General features: G+C 46.8%; 1 protein-coding gene across 2 annotated transcripts; it reads left to right on the top strand.

Annotated features, from left to right (window-relative positions):
- Positions 1-2,075: 2,075 nt before the first annotated feature.
- On the top strand, positions 2,076-19,241 carry LOC123927074 (prion protein). 2 transcript variants are annotated; one of them, XM_045981599.1, is made up of 3 exons: positions 2,076-2,172; positions 4,479-4,576; positions 16,870-19,241. In XM_045981599.1, exon 3 carries the CDS (start codon positions 16,880-16,882, stop codon positions 17,651-17,653), a length of 774 nt encoding a protein of 257 aa, XP_045837555.1. In that variant the 5' UTR covers positions 2,076-2,172; positions 4,479-4,576; positions 16,870-16,879; the 3' UTR covers positions 17,654-19,241. The 2 variants fall into 2 exon arrangements, with proteins under 2 accessions (XP_045837555.1, XP_045837556.1); XM_045981600.1 differs by having other exon boundaries at positions 2,126-2,168.
- Positions 19,242-22,834: the final 3,593 nt, after the last annotated feature.

The raw sequence follows: 22,834 nt of genomic DNA, 5'->3' as shown, positions 1-22,834 counted from the left end.
GGGCAGTTTTTAAAAATGGCCTCAAATTCTTGGACAATCTTTCCATTGAGAAGTGGGGTCTATGTCCCCCACCCTTGAATCTGGATGGATATACGACTACTTTGGTCAATAGCACACAGTGGAAGTGATGTTTGTGACTTAGAAAGCTAGGTGGGAAGTAGCTAGGCAGCTTCCATGTTGTTGCTGGAACTCTCACATCCTAAGAAGCCACATGAGAAGTCCTTCAAACCTGAGACCAGCAGGCTAGGGAAAAGCCGGGCCGCGTGGTGAAGCCACATGTAGGCATTCCAATAGGCACATGTGAACTTCAAGTCTTCTCTGCTCAGGTGCAAGGAATGCACCTGAGCAATGCGAGGAAAGTGAAAGACCCTTCCAGGGATTCCAACCTCCATCAGATTCTGAGTCTTCCCAACTGCGGCCCCAGAAATCATGGGAGAAACCATGTCCCTGCTGTGCCTGTCCACATCCCTGGCCTGTACATCCATGGGCATTAGTAAATGGTGATGGTTATAAACCACTAAGTTTTAGGGGTAGTTGCTACATAGCAACAATAGTCAGATTAGGACATAAGGCAATCGCTTTGGCTCCCTAATCCCTCCAAGAAATGCTGTGGCTTTGAGTTGTCCTGCTGGCAGAACATTTGGTCAGTAGACATAGGATCTTTTTGAGAAAAAAAAAAAAAAAGGTGAGTTTCAGGGCCTTCTAACCAAGCTTTATAGAGTCCTTCCTGCCAGGGGGAAGCCTCCCCTTTTCCCCATCTGATCTGGTCACCAACTCTTGGCTCCAGACCAGTTTAAGACTCAGGGAGATGCTTCCTTGCCTCCTCCTCCCCTAGTTCACCTGGCAATAAGCCATCTCCAAGGAAAGAAGTTAAGGCTTGAAAAGTACTGTCAACCTAATCATTATGTAAGACTGAATGGATAGAAAACAGCCACAGTATTGTTGCTTAACGTTCCTTTCTAACCGGCCCAAATCCAGCTGTCTCTTACTGAATCACCCCATGGGCTAACCATCCATGTTTTCCAAACCTATCATTTCCCCTTCCCAGCTGACCTTTCAAGTGCCCGCCCACATTCACATAAACATCATCCTGCACTGTTGCACATTCTCTCTATTCTCTGGCTTTCCCCTTCCTGCCCACTGGTCCCCTCCCACCTGAGGGATCCACCCGGGAATATAGGTGTGTAATCCAAATCCCGTTTCCAACGGGTGTCTCAATATGTTTAAAACTCTTTTCTTACAAGCTTAGTGGACCCCTTTGCTCATAACAAGGGGACTAGATGTCCCATTTTTCCCAGGACAATCTTGGTTTATGCCCACTTAATTCATACTGGTGCCCCTTTCATTCTACAAGTGCCCTGATTTGGGTTATAATTTAGACATTTCCCCAAACCCCAGTTCCCATCCCTCTATCACTTCATCCCAGGCCATCCTTTATAACCCCCTAATTTCTTAGCAGGAATTACGGGTCAGAGCATACCATTCTGTTTTATACAAGGTACCTCAAGTAACGTGAGCGGACATTAAATGGAGGACGTTTTCCTCATTTGTGAGGTCTAGTGTAAATAATCTTTTTTGCACAAAATAAGGAGCAGAAACTGAATCAATGAAAGAAGAGTGATGGCCAATGTCCTTCCTAGGCCTCCATTTGTAAGAACTTATGTGAAAATTCATGAACCCTGGGCTCAATCCAAGGTAGAAAAAATCTTTTTCCTCTTCAGAAATTTCTGGCTACCAAAGTTCCAGAAATTGCCTTCTCATTCCCTAACGTCTCATTTTCTCCATTATGTAACGGGAGAGTTGGGGCTTCGGGCCGAATTTCTTTTTAAAGATGATTTTTACAGTCAATGAGCAACGTTAGGGAGTGATGACACCAAGGAGGCGGTATCAGCCGGTGCGAGTGTTGAAGCGAATCCCAACACGTTTCCACTGGGCCACTCAGACGCCCGGGCACGCTTGGGAGGGGGTGCACCTTTCCGCGTGGGCCCGCGCCCGCAGGAGCACGAAAGCGGAGACCGCGCGGTCATTGGTCCGCGCGCAGACCTCCGCCGCGAGCTCCGCCACCTCCCTGCCCCGCCCACGACCCTCCCCCTGGGCGGGGCTTCTCGCTCGCCTCCGCGCCAGTCGCTGACAGCTCGGGCGCGGCGAGCTTCTCCTCTCCTAAGAAGGCAGGTAAACAGCCCGGTGGCCTTTTCAACTCCCAGCTCAGGGCGCGGGCGGGGATCCGGAGCTCTGGGGGGCGGCGGGGCGTCGCGGAGCCCGAGGGCCCGAGCCGGGGGCCCTGGGGCCGGGGGCGACCTTGGCCGTGAGGAGGGGAGGGGGCTTCCCTGCCGGCGCGTGGCGCGTCCGGCCTGCCCCAGGGTGCGCGTTGGTTTAGGGGGGACGCCGCTTCCTTTAGCTTTTCTGGTTGGGCCTGGGGGCGCGGGGAGCGGCTGGCCCAGCCCGTGGGGAGGGATGGCCACGAGGTCTGATCCTCCCCAACGTGGGTCCGCGGCCGGAGGGGCCGAAGGTCGGGGGAAGTAGGGGGCGATCGCCTCGCGCGAACGCGGCTGGGGAACCCAAGGAGGGCCGCGAGCTGCTCCGGGGAAACGAGCCGTGGGGTCGCGGGGCTCCCGGCCGCCTGCGCGTTAGCCGCCCTCCCAGCCAGCAGACAGAGGACGGGGACCCCCCAAGGGTGCCGGAGTGGGGGTTGGAGAGCGGCCGCTCGCCCGGGGCCGGGGCCGCGGCGGGAGAGGAGTACGCGGCGCTTGGGGCCCACTCTGCCGGGGAACTCCTCCCGAGAGGCGGCCGCACCCGTCTAGCCCTCCGCGGAACAGCCCGCGAGCGGGCGGGCGTGGGCGGGGCCTCGGGCCTCTGCGGGTTGGGGCCTGGAGCCGCCGCCTTCTCCCTCTCGGGGGCCGGGAGTGCTTGGCCCCCGGGCACACGCGTCTCCTGCCCGGGATCATGATTATCTTCATGGCTGCGTATTTTTCTTTCACATAGAGCATCACGGCTTAATAAGCAGTTCCCCACATGCCGAGCATTTGAGGTGCTTCCCTTTTCCTTGCGAAAAACTCCAGGTGGAATAGGAGTGAAGATTTTTACTAATTACCGGGAAAAAATAGGAACAGAAAGTTGAATACAGAAGGTCAGACTGCTGGAAAAATGAACAACTCTCTCAGACGTTGTTAGGAAAAAAAACAAAAATCACGGGTGAAAATGAACAATTTAACCTACGTGGCCACCGAGGAGCGCTTAAAATGAAAAAGAACTAGCTGGAAAGGGAAAGAAAGCGGAGAGCTAGGATGCGATTTGTATCTTTTTGTATCTGACACAAATTTTTCGTACATGTAAAAGGAAAGTGTCGAGATTATAATAAATAAATGGTATAATAGATAAATAGTGAAATGAACCATTTGCAGAATGCAAGTGGAAGCAAGCCGATTATCATTTCACATCCATTAAATGGGGAAAAAAAAAAACGATCTTCGTAGTAGTAGCAACCCCTATGAGACAGTTGCCATGAAACTTGCATATTCAGTTATCTCGGGATGCTGGGGGGTGTTGGGGTCAGAAAGATGGAGCTGCCACTGATTTTGTGACTTCCTGCAGGTCACCTAATTTCCTAATCCTGCTCATGTCCATTCATAAAATAGAGGAAGTGAAACCTACTTCCCAGTGTGTTTCCAAGATTAACTTTAGGTGAAACTGACCATTGGTGTGTATCCCTTTATTCTTTTCCTGTTCACAACCCACAGGGGATATTGTGAAGTACAACGCATTTTTTAATAAAGCAATCTGGCAATGCACTAAGAAGTTAGAAGTGGTGACCCAGAAAACCCTACCCCTGAGGATTTACCTGCAATGGAAGAAACATTTACCTGCGATGGAAGCAAACAAACCAATAAAAAGCCATATGCCGGCACACACTGGTGCAGAATGATCTAAAATTAGAACCAACTGGGAAGCAACCTAAATGTACAACAGCAGGGCAGCAGCTCAGAAAATCATGGCCCAGTAACTGGTAGCAGCAGTGTGTGACCATTAAGAGTCATGATTTTGGAGCTTCTGATATCTGGGGAAAACTGACAAGTCAGAGTGCACTTTTCTAAACTATTTACCCAAATGTGAATGCATGTGTGGATAAATCTAAATTTTTGGAAAAGCACCAAAAAATGGGCATTTTAATAGAAGTGAGAGGTGATTTTCACGTTCCTTTTTTTTCTTGGTACGTTGCTTTTACTAAATAATGCGATTTTTAAAACAGGTCACATATCTCCATTTTTTAAATGATACGGACCCACTGTTTTCTCTGTGTCCTGTTTGCTGGTTTTTTTTTTTAATATGACCTCATTTTTTTCAAATATTGTCTCATTTTCTTCTTGAACAGATTTATTAGTGGTTTAGTAATGTATATATTGGGTTTTTCTTTTAAGGAATCAGTTCTTAGATTTATTTATCCATTCTAGTTTTTTTCTTTTTTTGTGGCTGTTTTTAAGGATTCCTGAGTATATTCGGAAACAGAGCTGTTTCAACCACACCGAAGCAGTCTGTCTTCTCAGAGACACAACTCCAGCTCAGCGGAGCCACGACAGATGTATGTACCCTGTGGAATCTCTTTGGCCTTCTGATGGTTGAATAGTTTCCAACTGTCACAGGAAATAAGGCTCTGGAAAGGCCTCAATCACAGGCCCCTGCTCGGGAGGCTGCTGGTGTCTATGTATGAAACTCCTAGCCATTCCATCATCCTTGCAAAATCACCTTGATTTTGCCAGGAAATGGTCACAGCCTTCCCTATAATCAGGCTGAATTACGTAAGGAAGCAGCCATTTAAAAAATAATATAATAATAATCATGTAACGTTTCTGTGCCAGATTAACGCCGAAGGTGACTGTTTACCGGCTGACAAAAGGGTTTAGGAGGTGAAAGGTTTTTGAAGCTGTCGTTTTATCTTACCTGTTCTCGTCTGCCTTTAGGATCTTATTTCCTCTCCCAAGGCAACTGTATCAGCTGTGCACGGCTGTGTATTAAGCATTCACATCGCACTGGCATCTGACACAGGCATGGTGCTGTATATTGTAGAATAATCCTGGAGTGAATCCCGTGCTTGCCAGCATTTACAGTGGGAGCATTTGTTTTTCTCCCTTCAGTTTGTTAATCCTTTTTCTTTAGCGGTGTTCTACTTACTACTACTAAACTATTGTGTGATCACTTCCAGGGAAGTGTGCTCTTTCATGAGAAGCATTGTAAATGTGGTTCAGTGTTGTGTTCCTGAGGCCCTAGTTCTGAAGCCTGGTTAGGAGTGCAATCTCCTAGGAAGCTTTTATCGATCCCCAGATGCCATTGCTGGACACTCACAGGCTGTTGGCCCAGGATAGGTTTCAGCAATGTTGCTTTTGAAAAAGCTCTTCTGGTCATTCTGATGACAGACCATGTCATCATGGTCTTTTGGCAGTCCTTTGCCCTGTTCAATCCAGGGCCTCAGGGTACCAGTGCAACCCCACATCCCAAAATGTTCTGCAAAATGTTGTATAGCTTGCTTTCTTTAAGGGGCAGTGTCCTCAAAAAGATTAAAACATGACAAGGTTCTACCTAGCCCTGAAAAGACAGGGAATTTTCCTGGGGTCTATGGGAAGTGGGAGAATCTGGTGCCAGTTCTCAGTTTAACCAGTTAAGTTTCAAGTTATAACATGTTCTAAGTATTAGAAGTTCAGCACTTGACCATTAAGCTAGTTCCTGCCAGCTCATGTATAAATGGGAATAGGATGAACAGGGTGATAATCTATGGATCTTTCTGGTACCGTCTGTCAAGTTCCATTGCTCTGCCATTGTTCAAACACCAATGCCATGTGATCCTTATAATGCCTCATGTAGCTTTCCAGTGTATCCTGATAGCTGACAGGCCGAGCATGCCCTAGGTTTTCTTCCTGTTCAGTGATTTTTTTTTCTGACTTCTTAATTTTGAGTATCCTTTCATTATGTCCTTTAAAATCCCCTTTGAATTCTGACTGAAAGTGTGTTGACTTGATGGATTATTTGAAGATAAATTGGTATCTTTCAGTATTGGTTTTCCCAAACGAAAACATTGTATGGCTTGGTTTGTTTTGGCTTTTTGTTTGTTTGTTTGTTTGTTTTCTAGTCTTCCTTTTTATGTCTCTGAGTAAAGTTCCTTAGCTTTCCTCATACAAGTCCTATTTCTTTTTAGGTTAAATCCTAGATGCTATAAAAATTTTTTTATTGCCATTATAGATGGAATGGCCATATGGAACATTATGGATGGAATGTTTGCATCTGTGCTAAATCTTCTCACTAATTATAATTAATTTGATGACTTGCTGGGTTTTTATATATGGATTGCAAAAACTGCCACCCTAATGAGCTCACTTATTTATTCTAAGATATTTTGGGCCAATTTTCCAAATAGGAGATGTAATTGGCTGAAACTTCCATAACAATCAAAAATAACAGCACCTACTTGCATTTTTGTCTTGTTCATTACACTAATGGGATGCCTTTCCTTCTTCCGTTAAGATAGGCTATAGGCCGTGCATTTGTGGTGGCAGTTCTGGATGGACTGCCTGCTAGTTCTAGAGAAACGTTAATAGCTTAAGCTTAAAAAATCAAGAATGGAGGTTGATTTTAATTGAAAATTTTTCAATATCTCCACAGAATCTTAGCATTTTGTCATCTTAACCTATTCGTGGATTTCTAATTGAGGCATCTTCGCATTCCTAAGATAATCCTTATTGATCACAGTGTATCCTTCTTTTACTAAACTGTTAAAATCAGTTTGGTGGTATTTTCTTTTGGATTTTGGCTTCCTTACTGGCGGAGGCTGAGTGACTAAGGACGCAATTGCTGGGATTTCAATCTTGGCCCTTGGCCCCTTGGCTATAGACACTGCTTCTCGGGGAAGGATGCCCTCACATTCATCTCTGCTGAGTTCCAGACTCTTAAAACAATTGCCTAAGTTGATACTCCTACTTGAACATCTCCTAGGTGTATCCAAGTTAAGGTGTCCAAACCACAGCCCCGAGTCTTCTTTCCAAATGGGGCCCTCCACCTGTCTCCATCATTTCAGAAGATGGCATCATCCCCCAAACTAAATATCTTACTCACCATTGTGAACCCAGCACCCTAGCATACTAGAATAATGCTAGAACCTTAGAGGACACTTAATTACTTGTTGAATGAATCAATATTCTATTGTACTATAAATGTTACACTGTAATATGTAATTTAGGACAACTTTTTCCTCCATTTCTTTTATGGTTATTGGTCAGTTCACGTTTTCTATTTATTTAAAAACTGGCGTATACTGGCTATTCCATAAATACTTGTTGACTGAATTAATTCTAAAGTCAATATTTATGATGTTTATTTTAACAGAAAAGCAACCCATCCCACACAGATTTTTTTTTAAGATTTTATTTATTTATTTGACAGAGAGAGATCACAAGTAGGCAGAGAGAGAAGGGGTAGCAGGCTCCCCGCTGAGCAGAGAGCCGATATGGGGCTTGATCCCAGAACCCTGAGATCATGACCTAAGCCAAAGGCAGAGGCCCAACCCACTGAGCCACCCAGATGCCCCTCCCACACAGATTTTTTTTTTTTTTAAAGATTTTATTTATTTATTTGACAGAGAGAGAGGCAGGCAGAGAGAGAGGAGGAAGCAGGCTCCCTGCAGAGCAGAGAGCCTGATGCGGGGCTCGATCCCAGAACCCTGAGATCATGACCTGAGCCGAAGGCAGCGGCTTAATCCACTGAGCCACCCAGGCGCCCCAGATTTTTAATTCATAAAACACATTTGCATTTGGAAGGTTGTTACCCTTTTAAAGTCTTCTCTTTCTAAGGTGATTTGGCCTTTCCCAATCCCCACGTGGAGCTTGGCAGTGGACGGTGTTTGTATGTGTGTTGCCTTTTCAAGTCACTCGATTTTACTTAGAAATCCCTCGTTTTTCTGGGTTTTATTTAAGTTCTACTTTCATCTCTATATTTCTTTATAATTATGATGCTTTATTTTGAAATTTTCTCTTTCTATTTCTTTTTTGAGTTGAATAATCATTCAATTTATTTTCATTCTTTCTGTTCAATTATACCACCCACACTCCTTTGATAGTCACGTGGGTTCCTTTATTTCCACACCCTGCCTTCTTGGCATCATCCAGCTCTCTTCTGGTTTTGGTTTGGTTATTTTTTTCTTTTTGACTAGACTGATAAGTGTAAGTGAAACGTCTTCCTTTTTTGGTCCCATTTTATCTGATTCTTAATGATTTTGAATATATTCTCAAGCCCTTTTGGCTTTTCCTCTTCTATCAGTTATCAGTTTTTGTATCTTTTGGCCCTTTTGTCTATTTTTGTCTATTACTGTTTCTTACTGCTTCTAAGATTTCCTTGTACATTCTGGAAATGAATTTTCTGTTGGCCATAAATACTAGAAATATTTTTTAATATTTTATTTATTTATTTGAGAGAGAGAATGAGAGAGAAAGCATGAGAGGGGAGAAGTCAGAGGGAGGAGCAGACTCCCCACTGAACAGGGAGCGCGATGTGGGACTCAATCCTGGGATTCCAGGATCATGACCTGAGCCAAAGGCAGTCGCTTAACCAACAGAGCCACCCAGGCACCCCAGTACTAGAAATATTTTTACCATTATGTACTCCTCTTAATTTTGTCCACAATATCCTTCATAACATTAAATAAGAATCCTTATCTTTTGTGTCATAAAACTTTTATTTGCCTCTTGGTTTGTACCCTTTATTTAAAAATCCGCACCACCCCCTACCGGTGTCTCCAGGTCACACAGGCATTCACCTGGGGCTGCTTCTTCTAACAACATGCTTTTCCCTTTCTCAGGTAGGTCTGTATTCCATCTAGAGTGCACTCTTGCACGTGGTGTTAGGGATCTAGTTTTATTTTTCTTTGGTTTCCTGGAAGCATCTGTTCAACAGCCTTTCTCTCTCCATTGATTTGTGGTGGCTGCTTTATCGTATATCAAGTCCCCTACATATATATATGGGCTTATCTCTGAATGTGCCCTTGTGCTCTCCTTGGCGGGTTGGTCTGTTCCTAGACTTTGACCGTGTGGTCTTTATTGCTCTGGCTTTGTAGTAGGATTTAAGGTCTGATCCAGTAGATTCCCTTCTCTTTTCTATTACTTTTTAAAGCTGAGTTTACTATTCATGGACATTCCTCTCACCTTGTAAGTTTATTGAACTCCTCAAAAAAACCCAGGTGGACTTCAGGTTGGCATTTTATTGAAATTACAGGTTCATTGGTTGGAGGGGTGGAGTAATTGACAGACATCTTTCTAACACCAAGTCATCCCAGTCAAAGCCATGGAGTATCTTTCCATTTGTTCAGATCATTTTCAGTGTTCTTTACTGGAGTTTTTTATTTAGTTGACAGAGACACAGCAAGAGAAGGAACACAAGCAGGAGGGGAATAGGAGAGGGAGAAGCAGGCTCCCCACTGAGCATGGAGCCTGATGTGGGGCTCAATCCCAGGACCCTGGGATCATGACCTGAGCTGAAGGCAGACGCTTAATGACTGAGCCACCCAGGCACACCTACTGGAGTTATTTTTGCTCAAGTCTTATTTCTTCTCAGTTAAGTCAAGTCCTAGATACCTTACAGTTTGGTTTGCTGCTGTGATTATCTTCTTTCTTGATTTTTTTTTCTAGTTGATTATTGCTGGTGTAGAGAAATGCTGTTGTTTTTTGTAGGCCAGTCTTCTATCCCACAGCCTTGCTAAACTCTAGTACTGGGGTCTCTTGTCATCTCTGACAAATCTGTTGGGTTTTCTGTGTATGGTCACTTTAATTGCAAACAATGACGGCCAGCTCTTTCCTTGCGGTTCTGGCCCTGGTTACTTCTTTGTCTCTGCCTATGACATTGGACAGGATCTCCAGTTCTGTGGTGATGACCATCCTTGTCTTATTTCTTTTTTTTTTAAGATTTTATTTATTAATTTGACAGAGAGAGAGATTACAAGTAGGCAGAGAGGCAGGCAGAGAGAGTGAGGGAAACAGGCTCCTTGTGGAGCAGAGAGCCTGATGCAGGCCTCGATCTTAGGACCCTGAGATCATGACCCGAGCTGAAGGCAGAGGCTTAACCCACTGAGCCGCCCAGGTGCCCCCATCCTTGTCTTATTTCTGGTCTTAAAGCATTCAGAGGTTATCCACTAAGTATGTTGGTTGGTTTTGTTATATAACCATTATCAGGTTAGGGGAGTTTCCTCCTATTTCTAGTCTGCTAAGAGGGGGTTTTGTTTGTTAGTTTGTGGGGGGAGCTTTTAAGTGTTAAATAGGTATTGAGCTTTGTCAAATACTTAATGTCTTTTTTGTTTGTTTTGTTTTTCGCTATTTATTTTTTTATTTGTGTCATGGTAGATATAGGAGCTTGAAATCTGGAGCTGATGGGTCTTCCCCTTCTCACCCTCTCGACAAGCACAACTGAGATCAGTCCCAGAAACCTCTGAACTGGGGCCATTCAGACGGGAAAAGCCCCTATGCTTGTCTCCTGGCAGCCGGGCCCCCCTCACAGGGCAGGGAGGGAGGGCTCCCGGACACCCACTCAGGGCCTGACTCAAGTACTATAGCTTGCACTGGACCACCTGTGCCCCTCACGCGTCCCACAGCCCCTACCTTGCCAAGATTTGGGGGTAGTAGGGGGAACAGTGGCCCCTGAAGGCTAATAAAGCCATTTAGCGGGGCGCCTGGGTGGCTCAGTGGGTTAAAGCCTCTGCCTTCGGCTCAGGTCATAATCCCAGGGTTCTGGGATCGAGCCCCGCATCGGGCTCTCTGCTCTGCGGACAGCCTGCTTCCTCCTCTCTCTCTCTGCTTGCCTCTCTGCCTGCTTGTGATCTCTGTCTGTCAAATAAATAAATAAAAAATCTTTTAAAAAAAAGAAATAAAATAAAAAAAACATCTTTAAAAAAAAGCCATTTAGCTTGGCCGTGGCTGTGACTGGGCCCAGCATTTGAAGAATGGGTCTAAGGTGTGTCTCGAGGTAAGGTGCTGGGGCAAGCTTGTTAGGGAGGCCTCAACGTCCACATCTGTGGGATAGGAAGACTTCTCTGCCCACAGCAGACACGGCGTCTATTCAGTGCATGAGGGAGAGGCCTCCAGGGGCTTGACTGGAGACGCGGAACCCCAGAGCCCCTGCCTATTCCCTGGAGCTCAGGGGCCGCTCTTGGGACCCTGTTGCTTCCTCCGTTGCCTGCCCCAACTGGCAGAAGGACAGCATTTTGGGGTTGAGGCCAAAGGCCTGCAGTCTCTGGTGAGTAACTCATGTCTACCAGCTGTCACCTTTGGGCCCAGGAGTTGTGCCTCCTTGCCCCCCTCCGCCCCTGGGGGACTGGCTTCTGGTGGGGGTGAGACACAGAGCCCTCCCTTTCTGTGCTGGGCTGCTTCCTGCAGGCCCCATCAGGTGCCAACAGCTGCCCTGTGGGCTGGCTTCATCTCTCTGTGGCTTCCCTATGGCTTCCTGAGTTTCTCTGTCTCCTCTGGGCAGAGTGACTTGAAGACCTGCCTCTTCTTCCACGAGTTCTGGGCCTTCCGCCTCTGGCGTCTCATCCCGCAGCCGCTCCGGTTCTGACCTTGTATGTGCAAGTTTCCTTCAGGGAACGCCACCCACCTCCCCCGGCTCTGGATCGTTCCAGCATTCCTCCAGGGAGGCCATTTCTCTTGGGTGTCAGGACTTTGACTGTCCTTCTGCCCCTTCAATGCCTCCAGCCAGTCCGCATCCCCCCAGGCCTTCTCCGCCTGGTATTCGCATGTGTCTGCCGCCACCCCAGAGCCACTGCCGGGCACTGTCCTTGCCCTCACCGCCCTCCACCCTGCAGCAGGGCCCCGAAGCTTTCCTTGAGTGGTTTCTCGAGGTTGACGAGATCTGCTGGAATCTCTGACTGGAGGTCTCCACCGTGTCCAAGTTTGCCTTCTCTCGTCTTCCTTCCGCTTCCATGGCCCTTCAGGTACATAAGCTGCATCTTCCTTTGCTTCTCTTTGGCCACGGCTGCTTCCTCGCTCTCCATGACGGCACTGTTCTCTGACAGAAGGTGGCAGCTTTCTGATAAATGTGGGGGTCCTTCTTCTTCAACGAGGGGAGAGCCCGTAGAAATCACACTCTCACTGGAAGTCAGATTCCACGCGCTTGTCGCTGTAGAGTCAGACTCAGAGCTGGAGGTGCCACCACAGTCCAGGTCCCAGTCCCTGAAGCCATCGGGAAGCTGCCGCTCCTGGCACCTTTGGCAGGGGCCATACCAAGTGGCCAAGGCCACATTTGCCCAAAGAGGTGACAACCCGCACGGTTCTGCCTGGCGGCTCTGCCCTTCAGGTCTCAGAATGTGCCAGAGGATCGGGGACAAGCCGACCACTCTCAGAGAGTATCTCATAGGAGCTCAGGAGCCCGTCTCCGTCCCCAGCAGTTGCACCCACCAGCACTGTCATCCTGGGTGTGTCACTTGCTGTCTCGGAATCTCGGTAGCTGAACTCGCAGAGTGACAGGTTTGCAGTCAATGATACCAGATCTTCCTCATTTTCTCGCCAACAGAAAGATTCTCCAAGGTCCCCTGTTAAGTTTCAAATCCTTCTTACGTTTAGAAATGATTCTTTACTTCAAAATGTAGTTGCTGGGTTTAATACTTTCTGTAACTAAATGTCGCTTTTGTTGTTCTCAACCGATTCTAAAATGATGCTGTCTTCATCCGTTCTGTGGTGAGCCAGCCTTCTCCAGTATTCGGCTTTACTCAAGTACGGAACAGCAGCGCGTGCCCACAGTTCTGACGCCCCCTTGCCTCCTGGTCTCTCTTGTCTCACATACACAGCTTGATGAGAGTGACGAATGAGAGCCGAGCCCTTCATTTATCTCCCTCCAGGCCTCCTCCTCTGTTCTGTGTCCGTCCATGTAGCTGCCCAGTCCCAAAATCCAGGTGCCACCCTGATTCTTCAGACACCAAGCTCTCCAGAAGGTGCCTTCCAGTCAGACCGTCCATGACCATCCTTCCCTGACAGGGGCACCATCTCTAGCTTAGTTACTGCAGGAGCCTTGAAGCTAGTTTCCCCACGCACGTACACACACACATACACACGCACACGCACACAGAGGCTCCAGTCTATCCTCCATAACGTTCTTTCTCAGAGAGAACCCAGAACTCTTCACTGGTTCCCTAGTACTTTGATAATCAAGTCCAGACAACTTAACATGCCTTAGCCTTGGGCTACTTATAGTAACCATGGGGACACTCTTAAGACCAAAAAGGGCACTATTAATATCAGCACCAGGCACAACAGGTGTAAACTGTCCCAGGGAAGACAAGATGTCCACTCACCTTGCTGGTGAGGCCCTTTACTGCCTGGCCCCGCCTCCCAATCCACCTCGCACTGAGGCTCCTCTTTCAGGAAGCCCCCTACGATCCCCCCCACCTGCTGGCATTCTCTCTCACCCCCTGTTTCCACTCCAAATGCCCTGTGGCCCCCTCCACCTCCTGCGCCCAGCTTCCCAGGGACCGAGGCCCTCTTCTATGCCTTCTTTCCTAGATGATCAGCATCTGCTCACATGTCTCCAGAACTTACAGAGCCATGACTCTTGATAGCCTTAGAGCAGGCGTGTTCAAAGCCTTGCACCAGGGTCTCCCTCCTGCCCCGACGGGGTCAGCTCTCCTCTCCAGGCAGCCAGAGACTCCCTTGGCAGGTGGCACATGAGCTCAGCGTTCCTATAACCGAACTGGAGATGTTGGACAGTGGGCCAGTGCATAGAAGAGGGCTTTGAAAATTCATAAAGAGTGGTTCACTTTTGTAACAGTTTAATTTTTAGTTTGGTTATCATGATTTATTACAGATGTTTCCACACTCATCCGTTCATTCAGCATTTAATCCTATCAGGCTGTGGGCCAGGCACTCCGTTTAGGCACTAAGGGCTCTGCAGTGAACAAAGAGAAACTCCCGCCCCACGGGGAGCCCACACACCCATGGAGATGGCAAACAGTAAGCAAATAGTAAAATATAGGTGTCAGGTAGGCATCCCACTCGGAAGGAAAATGAAGCAGGATAAGGAGATAGGATGCAGGCTGCTGACTCCGGTAGAGTGACATGGGCAGCCCCACAGAGCTGACATCAGAGCAGACTGGAGCCAAATGAGTAACTGGAGGGGGAGCCTTCTAGGCCCCAGGCGCAGCAAGTGCAAAGGCCCTGAGATGGGAAAGTGCTTCTCAAGTGTGGGGAGCAGGAGGAGGCCAGAGAGAGGTGGGCAGCTGGAGGCAGGTCACGTGGCATGGTCAGGACTTGGGGTCTTACCCTGAGCACAAAGGAGTGCCCCTGAGGGGGAAGAGAAGAGACATGGTGTGACCTACTTTAAAAAAAAGGTTTTCTGAGCCTCTGGGCTTCTGAGGAGAGAACACTTAGTGGGGGCTGGGAATAGCAGGGAGGCAGGTTGGAGGCTGTTAAAAGACCCCCATGAGAAGGAACAGAGGCTTCACCCAGGATAGGAAGTGTGTTGGGAAATGTGACTAGTTTCAGGATTTAGGATTTATTTTCAAGGTAGAGCTGATAACATTTGCTGGTAGATTCCTTGTGTGATGTGAGAAAGAGGAAATTCAAGAATAACTCTGGAGTGAGGGTTGGAGGGGTGCGGCTCGCTGGCTCGATTGGTGGAGCATGCGGCTCTCTGTCTTGGGGTCGTGAGGTGGAGCCCCACATTGGGCATGGAGTTCACTTTAAATAAATAAATAAACAAACTCTTCAAAAAAAAAAAAAAGAATAGGGTGTTGGCTGGGTTTGGCTCATTGGGGTGAATGAAGTAGTTGTTGATGTGAAACCCCATTAGACTGGGAGCCGTTGACCAGGGTGGCACTCTCCCAGTCCAGTTCACTGCACTTGTGGGCGGAAATGTGGGCAGTGGGCAGGCGGAGAGCTAGAGCCCCTGAGCACGTGGCGAGGGCCTGCCGGAGACCAGTGCCAGGGGCTGGAGAGGGAGGATCAGGCCAAACGGCCCATCTTAGGACCCTGTCCCTCCAACCCAACCAGGGGAGCCTCCAAAAATCCCGATTGATTGGCCCACTCTGAGCAGTTGAACCTCCTTTCATACCTTTCAAATATATATCTATTTACCTATGGCCACCCGGATTTTTCAGTAAGGCTAGAAGCATAAATGCGAGGAGAATCATCCACTTATTTCGTCATTCTCCTTCCCCTGAATGTGTGTGTGTCCTTGATCGCGGCCCTGAGAACTGAGCAACAGGGTAGCTGATTGTTTCATCTGAAAGGAGATTTTTCACTGGACAAGTGTACATTCTGCAAAGGATCATAAATTATTATCCGGGGCAACTTAATTTGTTCATGAATTCCCGAACTGTGCTGGCCCTTTTCTGTAAGACCTGTCTTTCTTTTGTACCAAATATTAGGAGAAAATAAGTCCCTGAACCAAAGCTCATTCAGTGACTCGTGAACACAGGCATTTTTATCCCTCTTTAAGCAGCTCTTTTTATAGAAGATGAATTTACAAGAGGGCTTGCAAAATCCGGCATGTTTCCTGTTTCCAAAAAATCCTGTATTGAGATTTACTTTGAGGAAATTCTTGCAGGCATTTACATGTTAGAGGGCGTTCATCCCTTCATTTAACAAGTAACTGTTGTGTGCCCGCTGGGCCAGGCACCGCCCTAGCCCCTGAGGAGAGAGCAGCAGACCAGATGCCCCCCCTACTGGCATTCATTCCCACAGATGAAGGAAGACAGGAGCCAGCAATTTTCTTTTTTTTTTTTTTTTTAAGATTTTTTAATTATTTGACAGAGAGAGAGATCACAAGCACAAGCAGGCAGAAAGGCAGGCAGAGAGAGAAGGGGAAGCAGGCTCCCTGCTGAACAGAGAGCCAGATGCGGGTCTTGATCCCAGGACCCTGAAATCATGACCTGAGCTGAAGGCAGAGGCTTAACCCACTGAGCCACCCAGGCACCCCAGCAATTTTCAAAGTTAATTCCTGCAGAGCTCAACTGGGGGACTTCCTAACTCCCAGACTTTCATAGGCACCCCCCAACCAAGTTCTCAGAAGGTTCCAGAAAAAAAAAAAAAAAGAAAGAAAGAAAATTCCAGAAGGGGCTACACCAGGATCCTCATAGCAGTCCACCCAGCAGCAACCAGGGAATTGTCTCCACTCCCAGCACCCACATGTGGCTGCTCAGGTACAGGGGAATGGGACCCATATTGACAGATAAAGGGTTCCCCTGGGTGTAGAGTCCCCAGGCCCCACAGGAGCAAGTGTCCCTTGTGACAGCCCCTTGGGCACAGCTTCCAGGGTCCCCACAAGGACATACCTGGTTACAGTAACCATTGCCCCAAAGATGTGCAAAGCTCTAGCAAACCCACCAGATGTTTTCAGTTACACCCAGCCGAGACGCAGTTCATCAATCAAGTTTTTTTTTTTAAGATTTTATTTATTTATTTGACAGAGAGAGAGAGAGATCACAAAGAGGCAGAGAGGCAGGCGGGGGTGGGGGGGCAGCAGCCTCCCTGCTGAGCAGAGAGCCCGATGCGTGGCTCAATCCCAGGACCCTGAAATCATGACCTGAGCGAAGGCAGAGGCTTAACCCCCTGAGCCACCCAGGCGCCCCTCAATCAAGTTATTTTTACCATAAACAACATTGCTGTCATTCCATCTCTTATCAGGTTTCTAGGAAGTAGAGCCAGAAATGATCTTAAGGTCACCTTTGTCCCTAGAGGAGAAAGAGCTGGGTTAACACTTTCTTTGAAATTACTTTTGTAGTAAGTGCCGCAAAGGAGAAGTAGGAGCCTTGGTGACCAACGTGCCGATGCCCTTGCTGGGCGTTCATTCTTTATGCCTCAAACATAGGATGCTGATGGCCTCCTCGTTTTTTTTGTTTTGTTTTGTTTTTTGCAGATAAGCCGTCATGGTGAAAAGTCACATAGGCAGCTGGCTCCTGGTTCTCTTTGTGGCCACATGGAGTGACGTTGGCTTTTGCAAGAAGCGGCCAAAACCTGGAGGAGGCTGGAACACCGGGGGGAGCCGATACCCAGGGCAGGGCAGTCCTGGAGGCAACCGCTACCCACCGCAGGGCGGTGGCGGCTGGGGACAGCCCCACGGGGGCGGCTGGGGACAGCCCCATGGGGGTGGTTGGGGTCAGCCCCACGGGGGAGGCTGGGGACAGCCGCATGGTGGCGGTGGCTGGGGTCAAGGTGGTGGCAGCCACGGTCAGTGGGGCAAGCCTAGTAAGCCCAAAACCAACATGAAGCATGTGGCGGGAGCCGCAGCAGCCGGGGCGGTCGTGGGGGGCCTGGGCGGCTACATGCTGGGGAGCGCCATGAGCAGGCCCCTCATTCATTTTGGCAACGACTATGAGGACCGCTACTACCGTGAGAACATGTACCGCTACCCCAACCAAGTATACTACAAGCCGGTGGATCAGTACAGCAACCAGAACAACTTCGTGCATGACTGCGTCAACATCACGGTCAAGCAGCACACGGTGACCACCACCACCAAGGGCGAGAACTTCACGGAGACCGACATGAAGATCATGGAACGCGTGGTGGAGCAGATGTGTGTCACCCAGTACCAGCGAGAGTCCGAGGCTTACTACCAGAGGGGGGCGAGTGCCATCCTCTTCTCGCCCCCTCCCGTGATCCTCCTCATCTCGCTGCTCATTCTCCTGATAGTGGGATGAGGACGGCCTTCCCGTTCTCTCCATCGTCTTCATCTTTTACAGGTTGGGGGAGGGGGTGTCTACCTACAGCCCTGTAGTGGTGGTGTCTCATTCCTGCTTCTCTTTATCACCCATAGGCTAATCCCCTTGGCCCTGATGGCTCTGGAGCAGACCCAGGATGCTATTTATTCGAGCCCCCATGTGTTGGAGTCCTTCAGGGGCCAATGCTAGTGCAGGGCTGAGAATAACAGCAAATCATCATTGGTTGACCTAGGGCTGCCTTTTTTTTTTTTTTTTTTTTTTTGTCTAGTGCAGCTGACGGAAGCTAAAACAATTCTCAAAACAATCTTCAAATACGTTTGCCTGGAAACCTCTGACTCCTGTCCCAGCTAGAGCTCAGTACACTAATGTCCCATCTTAGCCGTGACTTCATAGCAACTTGGGGAAGTTTTTCTCACCCATTCTAAAAGAACGCAATTGCACTTCCCTGTGCAAAGAGCATTTCTGCCAAATTTGAAAGGAGGCCACATGATACTCATTCAAAAGGCAAAACTAGAAACCCCTTGCTCTTGGACACAAGCCCGGCCTGCCAGGGAGCACCGAGCTGGGGCGATGGTTTGCATTCTGCAGCGTGGGCTATGCGGCAGCCATGGTGTCCAGCATAAATATTGATGCGACACCAGGCCTCGGCAGAGAATGTTTGCACAGGGAAATAACATAACCAACAGTGCGAAAATGCTACAAAAATTCCCACACTTGGAAGCAGTGTCCTTGGAGGCAAATTTCATTCCTTTTGGGACATTTAAAGCCCCTACATGTGGCATTCCTTTCTTTCATAACCTAAACTATAGGTAATTAAGGCAGTTAAAAATTGAACTGCCTTCCAGGCCCCAAGAGCAAATCTTTGTTCACTTACCTGGAAACCACAACGATTTTGACACAGAGGAAGGTGCAACTGTTAAAATAACCCTCATCCTAGAAGATTGCATCATGGAGAAAATGATCAATAGACAAAGAAAAATGATCGCATTTCTTCATTGCTGTCTCGTAATTGCCAGAAACCAGAATTCTGTCAAGTCCTAGTTTCTATAATCAGCTTTTGAATCAAAGAATGGAAGGCCATCCAAAAAAAAATATCTTAGGTCACCCATGACAGAAATACCCATTCAGGTTGGAAAAAAGGAATTCTGTTAACTGTTATTTAAGTAAGGTGAAATTATTGTCTGGATTGTTTGATATCATCAGCTAGCAGATAAATTAGCATTCTGCAATGTTCCCGGCTTGCACTGTGCGGGTATTTGATGTTAAAAAAAAATTATTATATATATTGTGTATGACAAACTTAGAAGTTTTCGCTAGAGGAGTTAACATCTGATATATCTAATGCACCACCAGTTTTGGAAGGTACTAAATACTTAATATGTAGAAACCCTTTTACGTGGTCCTCAGGCTTACACGTGCACTGAATAGTTTTGTATGATAGAGCCCATGTGGTCTTCGAAATATGCATGTACTTTATATTTTCTATATTTGTAACTTGGCATGTACTTGTATAAAAAATGTATAAACGTTCGAAATCTTGACTAGAATTAAACAGGAATTGAGTGTGTCCCATGGTGTTTGCAGTGACATTCACCGCCGCACCGTGTTGGCAAGGCCATGGGGAGGGGGGTGACAGGAGCAAGGCGCCACTCGCAGTCCCCAAGCTCCTGCAGTGGCCCGCAGCCCATGCACCCGCTCCCCATCCTGCCTTTAGTGGGCTCCCAGTCACACACCAGCTGCTCCCCGCTGCCTTTTCATTTTTTCCATAAATACCTTACGTGTGCTGGGCACTGGGTAAATGGCAGAGGCACTTAATTGCGGCAGAGGAAGACAGTCCTTCCGCCCTAGAAGCTCTTTTTCTGCCCTAGATTTTGAAATAGAGGATTTTCTTTTCTTTTTTTAAGATTTTATTTATTTATTTGACAGAGAGAGACAGCGAGAGAGGGAACACAAGCAGGGGGAGTGGGAGAGGGAGAAGCAGGCTTCCCGCCAATCAGAGAGCCCAATGCAGGGCTCTATCCCAGGACGCTGGGATCATGACCTGAGCTGAAGGCAGACACTTAAGGACTGAGTCACCCAGGCGCCCCTGAAATAGTTTTCTTAACTAAATGCAACGTAACAAGCTTTCAAGTACCAACTCAATGGCCTCCTGCTCCACCCCAATGTCAGACTATAAACTCTCCCAGACCCTGGGAGCCCCAGGGACAGTCACTCCCTTTGGACTGAAATTCAACACCTTAGGTCTAAAAGACCCCTCATTTGTCAGTCCTTCAAATGCTTCACCTGTTTCCTGCTTCTTCGAGAGTGTCAGGCACCAGCCCTAGGGGCGCTCATGATTTTCCTTGGCGGGGTTTTCTTCTGCAGCTGAAATTTACCAACAGCAGGAAGTAGTCACAGAAGAGACAATGGTTGAAATCAGACTTATTTGTTAGTACCTCAGCAAATGCCAATATTCTTTTTTTTTTTTTTTAAGATTTATTTATTTGACAGAGAGAGATCACGAGTAAGTAGAGAGGCAGGCAGAGAGAGAGGAGGAAGCAGGCTCCCCGCTGAGCAGAGAGCCCGATTCGGGGCTCGATCCCAGGACCCTGAGATCATGACCTGAGCTGAAGGCAGAGGCTTAACCCACTGAGCCACCCAGGTGCCCCAGCAAATGCCATTATTCTGCAGCTATCGGAGCATCAACTCTGTACTAAAAATGGGAAGATGGAAGTCAACCTGTTGAAACCCCATCATTCACCAAACTGCTAGAGCGAACAGCCACCAAGTGTCCGAAGTGTTCCTCATCCATAAGTAAACCTCAGACTTCATCCTTAACATAAAAATTTGCAGAACGATTTTCATTTGGGGGCATTTACTAATTATTTAAAAATAAGCTTCATTATCTGATCGTTGTAATTTCTCAAGAGTAGCCCACTGAGAAGACTTCAAATGTTCAAAGTGTAAATACTCAGAGCCCAAAGTGAGTGATACCACCAAGCCCCACCGTTTCTTCCTGTTAATGTCCAACTCGTGTGAATTGTGCTAGAAGAATTTTCTCTTTTGAAAAAGAAAGGACCCTCTCCCTGCATGCTCTCTCTCTAAAATAAATAAATCTTTTTAAAAAATAAACCCCTTTTATTGATGGTTGATATGAAAAATATTATTTTGAAGAACACATTTGGATCTCGTGCAAAACAGCAATTGATAGTCTTTATCATCTTACATAATGTTACTCATATTGCAATCAATCCAATCATTTTCTCAAGATTTTACCACTTGGGAAGAGTACCAAAGAGTCTTGCCTTGCCTGTCTAGAAGCTCAGAAATGTGCTGTCACCAAGTGTGGAAGGCAATATGACATCCTAGTTTTAGCACACAGGTTCTAAGCGAGACTATCTGAAATCAAATCCCAGTTCTGCCACTTATTAGCACTGTGACCTCAGGCACATTATTAATCTCTCTGTGCTATAGCTTGCTCATCAGTAAATGGCAATAACAAAAATATCCACGTAATAATGCTGTGATAAGTATACGAGTCAATAGATTACTAAAACTCTAAGTAATCAGGGGCGCCTGGGTGGCTCAGTGTGTTAAAGCCTCTGCCTTCGGCTCAGGTCATGATCCCGGGTCCTGGGTCCTGGGATCGAGCCCCATATCTGGCTCTCTGCTCTGCAGGGAGCCTGCTTCCCCTCTCTTCTCTCTCTGCCTGCCTCTCTGCCTGCTTGTGATCTCTGTCTGTCAAATAAATAAAATCTTAAAAAAAAAAGCACACATTTAAAAATAAATAAATAAATGAAACTCTAAGTAATCAAAACCGTATCTATGGGCACAAAAAAAGACATGCAGGTCAAGAGAATAGAATAGAGGGGCACCAGCGTGGCTCAGTGGGTTAAAGCCTCTGCCTTCGGCTCAGGTCATGATCTCAGGGTCCTGGGATCGAGCCCCACATCAGGCTCTCTGCTCAGCAGGGAGCCTGTTTCCTCCGCCTCTCTCTGCCTGCCTCTACTTGTGATCTTTGTCAAATAAATAAATAAAATCTTAAAAGAGAGAGAGAGAATAGAACAGAGAGCCCAGAAATAAATGCACTTATATGGCCAATTAGTCTACAATAAAGGAGGCAAGAAAATACAATGATGAAAAGATAGTCTATTGATTAAATGGTGCTGGGAAAACTGGACAGCTTCATGCATAAGAATGAAACTGGACCACTGCCTTACACTACACACAAAACTAAACTCAAAGTGGATTAAAGACCTAAATGTGAGACCAGAAACCATAAACTCCTTGAAGAAAACACAGGCAATAATTTCTTTGATACCGGCCATAGAAATATTTTTCTGGATGTGTTTCCTCAGGCAAGAGAAGCAAAAGCAAAAATATTTTGGGAAGGACCACACCAAAATAAAAAGCTTTCATATAACAAAGGAAACGGTCAAAATGAAACAAGTCAGCCTACTAAATGGGAGAAGACATTTGCAAATGTTATATCTAATAAAGGATTAATATCCAAAATACATAGAGAACTCATACATGTGAACACCAAAAAACCCCAAATAATCTGATTAAAAATGGGCCAAGGACCTGAATATACATTTTTCCAAAGAAGACATACAAATGTCTCGCAGGCACATGAAAAGATGCTCGACATCACTCATCATCAGGGGAATGCAAATCAAAACCACAATGAGTTAGCACCTTAACACTTGTCAGAATGGGTAGAATCAAAAAGACAACAAATAACAAGTGTTGGAGAGGTTGTGGAGAAAATGGAACACTGGTACACTGTTGGTGGGAATGCATTTTGGGGCAGCCACTGTGGAAAACAGTACAAAGATTTCTCAAAAAATTAAAAATAGAATGACCCTATGACCCAGTAATCCCATGACTGGGTATTTACCAAAAGAAAACAAAAACACTAATTTGAAAATATATATATACCCCTATGTTTACCGAAGCATTATTTACAACAGCCAAGATGCAGAACCTAAGTGTCCATCAATAGGTAGATGGATAAAGAAGATGTGGCATATGTAATATACAATGGAATATTACTCAGCCATGTAAAAGAATGAATCTTACCATTTGCAACAACATGGATGGACCTAGAAGGTATAATGTTAAGTGAAATAAGTCAGACCAAGAAAGACAAATACCATATTATTTCACTCACATATGGAA

This window comes from Meles meles, chromosome 16 (genome assembly GCF_922984935.1).
Source record: "Meles meles chromosome 16, mMelMel3.1 paternal haplotype, whole genome shotgun sequence".
Classification (NCBI taxonomy): domain Eukaryota; kingdom Metazoa; phylum Chordata; class Mammalia; order Carnivora; family Mustelidae; genus Meles; species Meles meles.
This window is presented reverse-complemented; position numbering and strand designations above follow the sequence as displayed.

Coding starts and splice junctions, on each gene's coding strand:
- LOC123927074 (XM_045981599.1), top strand. CDS start 16,880: ATGGTGAAAAGTCACATAGGCAGCTGGCTCCTGGTTCTCTTTGTGGCC.